General features: G+C 37.4%; 1 protein-coding gene across 2 annotated transcripts; it reads left to right on the forward strand.

Moving 5' to 3' along the window:
- The first annotated feature begins 2,830 nt into the window (after positions 1–2,830).
- Positions 2,831–7,614, forward strand: LOC124872224 (sphingosine 1-phosphate receptor 3-like). 2 transcript variants are annotated; one of them, XM_047371985.1, is made up of 2 exons: positions 2,831–3,084; positions 3,445–7,614. In XM_047371985.1, the coding sequence occupies exon 2, from the start codon at positions 3,508–3,510 to the stop codon at positions 4,600–4,602; it is 1,095 nt and encodes a 364-aa protein (XP_047227941.1). In that variant the 5' UTR covers positions 2,831–3,084; positions 3,445–3,507; the 3' UTR covers positions 4,603–7,614. The 2 variants fall into 2 exon arrangements, with proteins under 2 accessions (XP_047227941.1, XP_047227940.1); XM_047371984.1 differs by having other exon boundaries at positions 2,833–3,142.
- The last annotated feature ends 6,843 nt before the right edge of the window (positions 7,615–14,457 follow it).

The raw sequence follows: 14,457 nt of genomic DNA on the forward strand, positions 1-14,457 counted from the left end.
GGCGTCAAAAATCTTGATTTTTTTCATTTTCTATGCAGTTATGTTGTGATGCTGACGGTTTCTTTTCTTTTTTTCTATCTCTTTTCCTCATGACTCCATTGCTGGATAAAAGTATTTTCCTTTTTGTGTTCCAATGTTTAGAAGAAATGTTTGAGGGATTGTAGAGATATGTTCTGGGTCAACCTTGAAGTAGCAGTAAGAAACCTTTTATTAAAAAGATGTTTTTTACATATTGTTTAAATGTCACTAAGTCATTACAGTATAACATGAGACAGATAAATTGAAAAAAAAATAATTTCTGTCTTATACTGATGGCATAGGGACCGTTTTTGCAAATATGTAAAAAACATTTATTATAAAATTTGCATACTGCTGCTTTCATGTTATGTTAAGAAGATTCACGTAGTTGTTCAACAATGTCATCTAAGTGTAAAATGTTGCTATTATTCTAAATGGCTAATTACAAAAGGTGTATTAGAATGTGAAATCCTTAGCTGCTTGCGTTTTTCTTAATTTTAGCTGAAATTGTTTTAAACGGTACACACATTCCATGCGTTTCTCTTCAAATTCAGTGTAATGGGAATTTTAGAAATATTTCATACAAAAACAAGTTATGCATTTTTAAACCTGTTTATTAATAGAAGTTTGTTTCTATTTTCAGGTAAGTCCTAATTTAGTATTATTCCTTTTAATTTTAAAAATGTTAAAGGCAAAACTTTTGTAAAAGATGGTATCATTTATAGGCACTGTAGCTTTTATTTTCTGCTAAGGCCATTGTTCTTGTAAAATGTTTACAAATGTCTAATATTTAAAATTGTTTTTGAGTTGTATTTGCATACAAGACTAAAATCCCCATAAGGTGTAAGATGTTTTATGGCTGTGATTTTGGCTTGTTCATGGCAGGTCTCTACTTTTGCTGAAGTTTTAATAAAGGTGAATTGTTCAGCAGCACTTGTATTTTCCTTTTGTTTGGTAAAAAATCTGTTTATATTTAATTTTAGTTTTTTCCCATTAGCAAGGTATGTATTTTTATAAAGTTAACTTGAAAAAATCAAGCAGTATTTAAAGCTGTAGCATTTTCCAGGAACATGATTACATAGGCTTTACATTATATAATTCTATTAAGCAATACTGGCAATCAAAACTAAGTTGGTGTTATCCATCAAAATATCATTACTGGGACATTAAAAAAGATAGTAATACCACATAATATATTTGCATTATGTCAACAGATAAAAAGTTTGTGTGTTCAACATAATATTTTTAAGTAATATTTTGTAAATTAAATATGTGGGTTTGACAAGAAGTACGTACTTGAGGGAAAGAGGGAAATTAAGTCAGTTTTACTTGTTCTCATTGTGTGGGACCGATGTACACAATACAATCAAGTAAATTGAACAAACTTTTTTTTTCAGTGTGCTCTCTTTCATCCTACTGACTTAAAAAAGGGCTCAGAGCTTATCTGCTTAGCTTCATCTTTCCTAGATGAAATCACTAAAGAAGCTACTAGTGCCTTTCACTTTTTACTTTTCTTTAACATAGAAATTATTATTTAAACTTGCTGACATTATTATTAAAACTTACAGACAAAGTCAAACTACAAACAGCAAGAATTTTAAAGAGAAGGGAAGAAGCTTATAAGTTAAGAGATATGTGTCAAATACAGATGATAAGAACTACAAGAAAAAGCTTCTTTATTTCTGTCTGTGGGGTGAAGCTGTCTGAACGTGGAGTTAAAGCAATGTCCAAACATGAAATGGTTTAAAACACAATATAAAAAGATAATCATAGATGAATACCAGACTTAATAATCTTTATTATTAATACTGTCATTTTACCTCTATATTATTGTACATTGTATTATTGTGTTAAGATGATAGTCAGGGGGGTTTGTGAAATGCACTATAATTTTTCTTCTTAATAAATTTGTTTTACTTCTTTGTTGTGGATTATAAATTTTGTATGAAAATAACTATAGATCTTTGAATAAGACGTGATGGGAATATTGTCACAGGAGAAGGGATGGGTTAATATAAGTTTATGCTTCTGTCCACTCCTTTGAGTGTGTGAGTATTGTATATTAGTTAATATTGTTGTTATGCTGCTACATTCAATAAAATTTTGAAATGAAATGAAAGTACTCCTGGGTCAGTGCTTCTGAGTTATTTTGTGTGCTCTGTTCTCTCAAACCCCCAGTGGCAGATGGTGGCTCACACTGAGCCTGGTTCTGCTGGAGGTTTTTTTCTGGCTAAAGGGGAGTTTTCCTTTCCACAGTCGCAGCATGCAAGCTCAGTATGAGGGATTGCTGCAAGGTCAATAACACAATGCAATCGACGGTCCACTGTAGCTACATGCTCATGCATGAGTGAGCGCTGCAATGACGCAATCAGCTGGGTTTCCCTAAATAGAACATTTTTGATTTATAATAAACTGAATTTGACTACATCGTTTGTAAACTAGGAGTAATTGGAATGTATGTACTTGATTTGAAATCTGTCTGATTTGATTAAGTTAGCTTTTTTTTGTAAAGTGTCTTGAGACAACATGTTTTGTGAATTTCAGTTATTGCTGTAGCCATGCTCTTTTAGCTGCATCCACATGTGCAGGTGTTTAAAATTTACAATTGAAAGGTGATCGTTTTGCAATTTTTTACAATAGGTTTAGCGTGAGGTGTGTTTTGATGCGTTGTCAGAAAGGTTGAATGTTTAATTAATGCCATTTCTTATTTAAATACATTTAAAAAACAATATATTTTTTACATTTCCTGCTAAACGTCCACCTTATGGTGTTTTCCTGTTTTACGCTTGCATTACAGCAGCATGAATTAAAGTTATGTACCTCCTGGGGCTGATAAGCCTGGAGAAGTGCAACCATCCCTCAGCAGGCTCTCTGTGGCTGGGCTGATGGAGGTACGTAGGGAGGGAGGGCTGAGAGGGACTTCCAGCCCACCGCCTACTCCTCCGGAGCTTTAGAGCTCGATGGGAGAGAGGAGAAACAGTTCTCCTTCATGACAGAGCGAACAGAAAAAAGGTCGACTCAAAATGGACTAAAGACGGAGACTCTCGGTCATCACAGCAATGAAACGTTAGTTCTTTGATTTTCGTTTAACTTTCAACTAATTACCAGCTCCAAGGCTCCAGCGGTGAGTTGCATTCAGACTGCCGCTAACAAGAACTGCGGCTGAAAAAGCTTTAAAACTGCGCTGCATGTGAAGTCGGATGTGTTTTCTTTAAAGAATGGACAGCATCACCTCTGGGTTATGTTGAAAAATTAAAAAAAGCAAAGAAAATTGTTACGTCCCATTTCTTATTGTAAAACCTATATTTACTAAGGCAACTGACGGTTTAGTCAGAGAGGAAAATCCAACTCTGAACTGTATTATTGTGAAAAATGAACATTAATGGAAAATGTGTTTTTAAAATAATCTCAACTTTTCTGCTGCAGCTGAAAACACCATACTCTACTCTGCACTGACCTCCAGTGTCAGCAGGCAGTGCTGATTTAAAGATGAACATCATACACCTTCACTACAACCACACTGGAAAGCTGGACCACCAGCTACCAAGCTCCAACACCAACCAAGGAACTTTGGATATTACAACTATCGTCCTCCTCATCATTTGCAGCTTCATTGTTCTGGAGAACCTCACCGTTCTGGTGGCCATATGGAGGAACCACAGGTTTCACAACCGGATGTACTTCTTCATCGGGAACCTGGCACTGTGCGATCTGCTGGCTGGAGTCGCCTACCTGGTCAACTTGCTCCTCTCTGGACATAAGACTTTTCATCTCTCACCAACTCTGTGGTTTGTTAGAGAGGGCAGCATGTTCGTAGCACTCAGTGCCTCCATCTTCAGTCTCCTGGCCATCGCTATAGAGAGACACCTGACTATGATCAAAATGAGGCCTTATAATGCCAACAAAAACTACAGAGTGTTTCTGCTCATAGGGACCTGCTGGCTGATTGCTATAATTCTTGGAGCTTTACCCATCTTAGGTTGGAACTGCATTGGCAACCTCCCTGACTGCTCTACAGTCCTGCCTCTTTACAGCAAGAAATATGTAGCTTTCTGTATCACAGTTTTCATGGTCTTGCTTTTAGTGATGTCAGTCCTTTACACTCGCATCTACATCCTGGTTAAATCCAGCAGCAGAAAGGTGAGTAAGCACAGACACTCTGAGCACGCAATGTCCCTTCTACGCACCGTCATCATTGTAGTTGGGGTCTTCATCGCCTGCTGGACACCCATCTTCATCCTTCTCCTGGTGGATGTGGCGTGTGAGCAGCACTGCCCAGTCCTTTATAAGGCCAAGTGGTTTATTGCACTAGCTGTACTCAACTCGGCCATGAACCCAATCATCTACACGCTGGCCAGCCGTGAGATGAGACGGGCCTTCCTGGCTCTGGTTTGTGGCATTTGCTATAAGGCAAAGGTGTCGGTGAATGGCAGTGGGAATAGGCATTCCCTGGAGCCCAGCCGGAGCAGGAGCAAATCATGGAGCAGCCAGAACAACCAGAACCAGCCGAGGGATCAGGAGACCGACACTGGAACAAAAGAGCGTGATGATCAGGAGGGTGTTGAGAGTGATGGGAAAGACTGAAAGAAGGGTTCAAGCAATCAAACTAAAAGAGTTACCTCCTTAAACTGGAAAGATGTTTGAGACTGAAAGTCAATTTAACATGACTCATATTTGATATGAAGATTGGACTATACTTGTGCTCCAGCACAGAGGTTTCACTTTGGTGTCTGATGTATACAAATCATTAGCATCTATAATTGAAAAACTCATGAAAGCTCACTTTACATTACATTCAGTAAAGAAACTAAATATCATATAACCAATTGTGGTCATTTTACAGGTAACTGTCTAGAATATAAAGAGCAGTATATTAAAGGTGCATTTCCACAGAACAGGGCAGCTCACGACTAGTTAAGATCTTAGAGATTCTTACTGTAGTTTTTAAATAAAGTGTTCTGCCAGAGTGACATAAAACAGCCATAACTATCAAAGCAGAATATATGGATTAATCAGCATGCAACATTTTTTTAGAAAGTGCATTTATAGTTCCACAACAAACTGAAGCATGATTGTATTGTTATTGAAAAGGAGACAGCTGAGTGTATTTATTAATGTATGTGCAATGCATTTTTATATTTACCCTTTGACCTCTTTATGAGCTATATTTGGAGTAACTGAGATATAGTGCTGAAACTGCATCTGGCCCATCTCTTCAGCATTTTAACTATTGCAGTTGCCCTTTTAGTAATACTGGGGGCCCCTCTGCTGGTCAGGTGTAGTACTGCAGCAAATTCAGGATTTAATTGTTGCACTCTTGGTGGAATATAGAGGTTGTGTAAAAGCGTGAAGAGACGTTTGGATACTGCATGCCAAAAACAATATTTACCCTATGTATATGGTGCAATATATCAACTTTAAAAGTAGAGATAAAAAAAAAACAAGTTCAAGATCTGAAATCACTTATGATAAAGCAGTGAAGATTGCATCTGTTCTCTGAAAGCATACATTTTCTCTGTTTTCTGTTTTCTCTGTGCAGTTCTCACATTAAAGTTGGAGTGATCATGTGCCACTTTAAAACTGTGAAGTCTCCATTTCAAAGAATATGGAACTGATTAACTTTGACATACATTTGCACCTGAAATTATTCAACTCCCTTTACAAGTTAGGTTTATTGGTAAATCCTACAACCAAGCTGCTGTTTGCAGCACAACAAATTAAAACAAAATGACACTTGCTGCAGTATCACATTTTTTTCACCTAATCATGAGAAGTCTCTTTAGTACTTAGTAGAGCTTCCTTTCCTGTTATGATCTGCTCTGCTGCCAACATGATTGATAACCAGAAACCAGCTTCTGGGAACGTTCCTGATGAACCTTAGCCCACTCCTTATGGGTAAAGGCCTCCACTTCCTTAATGTTCTTGGGTTTGTGTACTGCAACTACTTTTTACAAATCCCATCATGCTATATGATGGCAGCAAATTTTCTAGGACTTCTTTTGAAACCAAACTTTGGTGAACCTTGATATATGCTTGGGATCATTGTTCTGCTTGAAGGTCATTGGATGTCCAAGCTTCAGCTTCCTCACAGATGGCTTGAGATTTTTTTTCCAGGATATCATGGGACTTGACTGAATTCATCATTCCAGTGCCAGATGAGGCAAAGCAGCCCCAGAGAGCAGAATTACAAAACATCTTTGGCATATTTATATAGTTTTGAGCAAACTGAATCTGACCTGTCCTGTGCTTTTGTGCCAGTAATGGGGTATGGTTCTGTCATGAAGCCCTCACCGTGAAAACTAAAAACCTCAGTGGCTGCAACAATCAAGTTTTGCAGGACGTCTTTTACAGTCAGTTCAGGGCTTTTGGGACCCGCTTCCTCAGAAAACTGGGGACAGTTTCCTCTTTTTGCCATGTCCAGGTTGTGCAGCCACTGTTTTAGATTTAAATAAATTACAAATTATCCTTCTAACTTTTTCTCTTGGAATATTCAGTCATTCCTATGTTTTTATTTCATTTTCTTGTTTGTATGAGGGAAAGATCTCTTCATTGAACTTTGTGGACAATTTTCCTGGCTTAGCCACATTTCTACAATGCAATGAAACATTACCATCCACAGTTCAGGCATCTGAGGTGTTCTACCTCAAGCACATGTGATGCAACTAATGAAGCCCTTCGCCGGTTCCATCAGATGTACCTGAGACGACATCTGATTTGCAAATATATACACTGATGAAGAAGTCCATTTAGGGGCTTGAATATTGAGGTTGCTGTGGTCATTAAAAGTAGGACTTACTGTTGAATTCAAACAAGAATCAGACTTGATTTTCATTATGCGTAGTTCAAAGAAATTAAATCTTCGTAGTATTAGTTTTATTTAACTACCCAAACTGTTCTTGAATAATTTGTTTATTGCAAACACTTGTAAAATGTTGAATGTTGTCAATACTGAATACTTTTAGGTGCAACTGTATTAGTGCTGTTTGTGTACAGCTGCATGCAACCATTTCCAAATCATCTTTATTTTTATATTTCTATTGGACACGCAGTTTTCAGCTACATCTTAGTTTTTAATTATTAACATCTGACACCGCAAATTAGCCAACTGTCAATGGAGAACCTTGCAAGCTCTGAATTTCCAGGTGTTTAAATATATAAAGCATAACGCTGTTACACTTTATGTCCATGTAAATCTTTTATCGTGGTCTGTCAACAATTTTCAATGGAAAAGCTCAAAGTATGAAATTCAGTCCGGTCTTTTCTTATTTAATACATGTCTTACCTCAGTTTGTAACTTTGCAAAGGGCCAGAAAAAAAATTTAATTCCTGCTTATCTTCAGTGATTATGATCAAGACTGTACACCAGAAACTAAGTTTATTTTTTTGAAACTGCACTCATTGCTTAGAATGAATGAAGAAATGTACAAAAGTGAGTGTTTGGTATGCATGTTACACTTAAATATTAATCTGAGGATAAAAATAATGACCTGATTTTTTTCTCAGCAGGTAATTGTACCAATAATGCGGCATACTTCTGTCAGTCATTTATTATTCCTCTTAATGCAAAGAATAAAATACATTTTGAGGTGACTATGATCAGAGGTTAGAGTAGTCATTTTGCAATTTCAAAATCATGGGTTTGATTCCAGCTTCTTCCTGCTGCATGTCAATGTGCATTTAGGCAATAAATTGAAAAAAGATGCAAACTTTCACAAAACGTTAGCTCTGTCAGGCAAATAGCATTATCAGTGTGCAGACATGACATTTTTGTTTCATTAAGCTTTTATTACACAGCTGAAGGAAAGTTATGAAGATTTAGCACTTGGTTTTGTTCATTTCTGTGCTTACATCTTTGAAGTTCTCCAGGTCAATTCCAATAATAAAGCATTGGTATCATCTACAATCTTTCATAATTTCACTTACTTTGCATATAGCATTTACATACATGATAAACAATTAAGGGCCCAATACTGAACCTTGAGGAACCACACAAACAGTGTTAAAACATTCAACAATGTTCAAACACTATTTCTAATAAAAAATTAAAAAAAACACTGAAAGTGTAGTTGTTATTGTGTTCCTTTTATGAGGAAGTCATGCTTCTTACACAGATGCATTACGTGTAAGTAACCCACCAAGTTAGTCAACCACAGCTGATACAGTCTGAGATACACAGTACATTAGGTTATGGTCTGGATTTAGGAATGCATAAATTAATTTAGGTTTGATTGAGATACCTCTAAAACATTTTTAAAACTCCTCTTGTCTTTAAGGGTTTTAGTCTTATTTGTGAAAAAATAAATTCTTTAGACAATTTAAAAAAATGTTTTGAGTTATTTAATACTTGGTCATGGAGCTGGTGACTATCTCCAGCTGTCATGGGACGAGGGGCAGGTACACCCTACACAGGAAGCAAGTAACATCGGGGTAGTAAAGAGAGACACAGGACGGACAATCATACGTGCACACACTCATACCTATGTAATTTAGAGTAAGTAATTAACATAACACATGATTTGGGGCTGTGGGAGGAAGCCAGAGTATGTGAAGATAACTCACGCAAGATAACTCAGACATGTGTGGGGAGAACAAGCAAACTACATGGAGAAAGACCCCAGGCCAGGATTCAAACCTATGACCTTCTTGCTGCAAGGCAACAGTGCTAACAACCGTTCCATTTTGCAGTCTGCATCAGATCATGAAAACATTGCACACTCCACAGGACCCATGTATTTCAAAGTCTTCACACGACTTAAGATATTTTTATATAACTAATATATGTCTATTATTAGGTAAGCCAAAGTTGGAGTTTAAAAGAAGGAAAGAATAGAGCTATACACCTACATTAATATTGTTCACTTTTTATCTCCTGGCTGACATGATGTAATTATAAAGGCTTATGAAGTTATTGAAGCTAAAACAGGGAAACCTCTGTAATTAAGAGCTCAGTTTTAAAGTGTTGATGTAATTTACAAGATATATTGTGTATTTTTCCTTAGACTGGGTTCATATTTAGTTTCCTGGTACTAATAACAAAAGATCAAACATGTTTAAGAAACAGCATCCTCCTCCCTTTTGGCACTTCAGGATAAGAGGTGTAAAAAGCCTAAAAATAAATGTATCTTCCAAATTTCACGGAGGCGCTGTGATTGGCGTAGCGGAGGCTTCAGTCCTTGGCGCAGCTGTCCAGCGTATAAGTCCAGTCCTGACCATCACTACATGTTTTATATTCGGAACATAACCAAAATAAAGGCCACCACTGCCACAGAAAAAAAAATAAAATCTTTTTTTGTTTAAGAATTGGTTTTATCCTTACTGCATCTGCTAAAAAATAAGCTTTGCAAAATAAGATTTAAGAGTTTCTTGGCAGAAAACTCTTCAGATGGGCTTGGTGTAAAACAAATGCAGCTAAAATACTTATGCTAGCAGGTATGCTAACATTCATGTCTTCCATCCACCAAGATTAAAGCAGTTTATATCCTTAAATTGCAAAAATCCTAATATTAGCAAATGTGCTAACCTTAGCATGTTGGCTAGAAACACCAGCAAGTTGACTGACATGAACCATGTAAAAATCCATGTAAAGTGGAAATAAACCCCAAATCAACTTTCTTTTGCCGTTAAACTGGGGCTTAAGGGTGCTATCTTTATTTTACTGTGTAATTATTTTCATTTAATGCCTGTTTAATTCTGCAATATTTGTCCTAAAACTGTCTTAGTGCTGCCCTCTTTGGGTTGAACAGTGGCTACTACAGTTGAATTTTCCCTTTGGTTCCAACAGTACAGATTGGTACATGTCTAAGTTACAGCTCCGGTTCGGGTATAAAGCCATCTCACTCAGACACACACCCTCATTCTATCCTATCCTGCCTCACAGTGCTGGCTTCGGGGATCGCTGAGTCAGCACCTTGAGCCAGCGGCTCGAGCTGATAAGACTCAGGCCCGTTATATGGGGTATGAACGCTGTCAAAAACAATGTGTATGTAAAGATGGAAATGTGTGCATATTAGTCAATAGTTGTGCATAAGTAAAATCCAAAAGAAGTATTGTATATTTTCTCTATAAGAATACAAAATAAAAAGTTACAGCTTCAAGAAATTACGAACACAAAGTTCAAGTTTACAGTTGTGGTTTATTCTTTATGAATACAATATGCTATAACAGTTTGTGAATACGATTTATTTTCTATGAGAATACGAATTTACATCAGCGACTTGGCGCCATGTGATCTCAGGCTGGTTAGTGGAGCACAGAGTAAGTCGATTCGCGTTGCGCCTGCGCTGTCACACTCCTCACAGGCCAGTAAACGTAGTGCCGGAATGGGAGATAATTTAGTCTAAAAGGAATATTAGGAACAGAGGGGAGATAGGGGAGAAATCAAGAGCATTATAAATAAAGGATTGTTCTTATTTTTATGATATACAAAGCTAAAACATAGAATATAGTGGGTACAGTTATACAATGATGTACAGTAGGTGGCGGTATGCACCTCTGAATTTGTTGCGTATCGCCAGCAAAAGAAGAAGAAGCAGCTGCACCAGCGCTAAGATGACGGACCAAGAAACTACGGTACAAAGCCAGGTAATGTTAAAAAGTTTACATATGTCTTAATGTTGTTAACATATGCTCTTGGTCCGTCATCTTGGTGCTAATGCTGCTTCTTCTTCTTCTTGTTCTTCTGCTGCCGGTACGCAACAAATTCAGAGGTGCACACCGCCATGCGCAACACAAATCGACTAACCTGTGCTCCACTAACCAGCCTGAGATCACGTGGTGCCAAGTCGCTGATGTAAATTAGTATTCTCATAGAAAATAAATCGTATTCACAAACTGCTATAGCATATTGTATTCATAAAGAATAAACCACAACTGTAAACTTGAACTTTGTGTTTGTAATTTCTTGAAGCTGTAATATTTTAATTTGTATTCTTATAGAGAAAATATACAATACTTCTTTCGGATTTTACTTATGCACAACTATTGATTAATATGCACACATTTCCGTTTTTACATACACATTGTTTTTGACAGCGTTCTTACCCCATACCGCTAGGCTCTATAAAGCCTCCCTTAACCTCTGGTGATCAGGGGACTGAAAAATTCTCCACCATAAAAGACTGATCCATGGTGAAACTACCAGTGTCGCTTTGCTCACTTTCCATGTTTCAATATGTCAAATTAAGCTAGCTGCCAATTTCCCTCGTCCTCCTGACCACACACGAGTTCATCCCCACACCTGGCTGTGCCCCTCGGTGCCTCTTGGCACTACACTTTGGTGGCATTACAATTTGTCTGGGGGCAGGGTTATGCTTTTATATCAGGTTTAGTTCCACTTTTAATCCACTGAATCCATCTACTGTGCAAGAAAGAGCTTTTGTTATCATTAGCTGAAATTTCAACAATTTTAGCATATTGATTAACATATAGCAGGGTGTCTCACTGTTAGTCAATATGCTAACGTTGGCATATTAGCTAACGTTAGATAATTTCAGCCAATATACCAATGCTAGCATATAATTGTAGCAGGGTGTCTTACATTCACTTCCTCCATTTATAATGCTATGACTGCTTATATTATGAAGTGAGCCAATATGCACATTTTTGATAGCATGTTAATGTTAGCATGCTGAAGAAAAAGTAAAACAGAAATAAAGATTTTGTTAGGGGTATAGTGTATACATTATACATATACAGTACAGACCAAAGTTTGTACACAACTTCTCATTCAAAGAGTTTTCTTTATTTTCATGACTATGAATATTGTAGCTTCACACTGAAGGCATCAAAACTATGAATTAACATGTGGAATTATATACTGAACAAAAAAGTGTGAAACAACTGAAAATATTTCTTATATTCTAGGTTCCTCAAAGTAGCCACCTTTTGCTTTGATTACTGCTCCACACACTCTTGGCATTCTGTTGATGAGCTTCAAGAGGTAGTCACCTGAAAGGGTTTTCACTTCACAGGTGTGCCCTGTCGGGTTTAATAAGTGGGATTTCAAGCCTTATAAATGGGGTTGGGACCATCAGTTATGTTGTGCAAGAGGTGGATACAGTACACAGCTGATAGTCCTACTGAATAGACTGTTAGAATTTCTATTATGGCAAGAAAAAAGCAGCTAAGTAAAGAAAAACGAGTGGCCATCATTACTTTAAGAAATGAAGTTCAGTCAGTCCAAACAATTGGGAAAACTTTGAAAGTGTCCCCAAGTGCAGTCGCAAAAACCATCAAGCGCTACAAAGAAACTGGCTCACATGAGGACCGCCCCAGGAAAGGAAGACCAAGAGTCACCTCTGCTGCGGACGATAAGTTCATCCGAGTCACCAGCCTCAGAAATCGCAGGTTAACAGCAGCTCAGATTAGAGAACAGGTCAATGCCACACAGAGTTCTAGCAGCAGACACATCTCTAGAACAACTGTTAAGAGGAGACTGTGTGAATCAGGCCTTCATGGTAAAATAGCTGCTAGGAAACCACTGCTGGGGACAGGCAACAAGCAGAAGAGACTTGTTTGGGCTAAAGAACACAAGGAATGGACATTAGACCAGTGGAAATCTGTGCTTTGGTCTGATGAGTCCAAGTTTGAGATCTTTGGTTCCAACCACCGTGTCTTTGTGCGGCGCAGAAGAGGTGAACGGATGGACTCTACATGCCTGGTTCCCACCGTGAAGCATGGAGGAGGAGGTGGGATGGTGTGGGGGTGCTTTGCTGGTGACACTGTTGGGGATTTATTCAAAATTGAAGGCATATTGAATCGGCATGGCTACCACAGCATCTTGCAGCAGCATGCTATTCCATTCGGTTTGCGTTTAGTTGGACCATCATTTATTCTTCAACAGGACAATGACCCCAAACACACCTCCAGGTTGTTTAAGGGCTGTTTGACCAAGAAGACATATTTTCAGTTGTTTCACACTTTTTTGTTCAGTATATAATTCCACATGTGTTAATTCATAGTTTTGATGCCTTCAGTGTGAAGCTACAATATTCATAGTCATGAAAATAAAGAAAGGTCTTTGAATGAGGTGTGTCCAAACTTTTGGTCTGTACTGTATACATGAGATTATAAATTCACAAACGGAATTAAAAATTAGATTTTTCTACAATTTTCAGTGCAAGATCATGCTACTGAAAAAAATTATTTCTTTCAAGGCTTTTTATATATCTTTAACAGGGTTGCCGATAACATTTGACAACACTGTAGTGTATATTCATCTGATGACTGGAAGTGGAATGCTTTTGACTATTTAATTACCTAAACTGTCTGTGTGTGTGTGTGTGTGTGTGTGTTCCTGTCTTGGCATCACAGTGAGAACCATTTTCCCGATTTCACCATCAAATTGAGGACCGTTTGTACCAAAGTGAGGACATTTTGCTGGTCCTCACGACCTATTTTGCTAACGGTTAGGTTTAGGACTAAGGTGTGAATTGAGTTTAGGTTAGGGTTAGGGTTAGGCATGCACTGGTAATAGTTAGGTTTAGGGTTATTGTCAGGGTTAGGGCATAGAAAGGGTTGAAAATGACTGAAAATCAATGGGAGTCAACAGATGGTCCTCACTACATATAGCAAAACAAGAGTGTGTGTGTGTGTGTGTGTGCGCGCGTGTGTGTGTGTGACACAAATTCACCTGAACAGCAAATACAAAGCTTTTTTTCTATCACACATATTTAAAATTGAATACTGTATGAAATTACAGCTTGTCAACTGTTCATAAAAAAGTTACTGTACATCTTATATAAACAATGTTATGACAATAACTGCCACCTATTCATTGGTTTTCATGGAATCTGTTACCACATAAATAAACAATGCTTTTGTTTTTCCGGTAAATATAACTTAAGAATTTAGGGGAAATTGCAACACAATGTTACTTCAGGTAAATGACTATTCTATATCTCACAATAGATTGGCTTGCAAGCATAAACAGTAAGCTGGTTGGATTCATGTGTGATATGACAGATTGCTGTAGTTAAAAAGGTTTTTGAACAATTTAGAAAGTCCACTCACAACATTATTACCAAAAATGATATACCTAATGGAAAATAGGTTTAGGAAGCTCCATCGTTCCTCTCTGAACATGTAAATAGTTTTTATTTGTTATATCTGTAAACCCACACTTCCCCCACGTGTTTGATAAAAATTTGTTTCAAATCTAATCCTAAATTAGGAACTAAAATCCCCTGTACTGTGACTGTTTTGAATTAAACCAATAGGGATGGTCGTGTTCATGCACGTATTGCTGTAGACTGGGAAAAAACACGTAACTTTGTAGTTATTTTGAATATTCTGATTTATATAAAACAGAGAGAGACAACAACTCCTAGACGTATGAGAAAGAAGGAGGAACGATGTGACTGACTTTAACATGCGCAGTTCAATATTCACTTCCTTTTATAAATGAGCGAGCAAAGAATTACATTTCTTCACCAAACCCAC

This window comes from Girardinichthys multiradiatus, chromosome 8, assembly GCF_021462225.1.
Source record: "Girardinichthys multiradiatus isolate DD_20200921_A chromosome 8, DD_fGirMul_XY1, whole genome shotgun sequence".
Classification (NCBI taxonomy): Eukaryota; Metazoa; Chordata; class Actinopteri; order Cyprinodontiformes; family Goodeidae; genus Girardinichthys; species Girardinichthys multiradiatus.

Excerpts from the sequence above, each read along its gene's own strand:
- LOC124872224 (XM_047371985.1), top strand. The coding sequence starts at position 3,508 with ATGAACATCATACACCTTCACTACAACCACACTGGAAAGCTGGACCAC.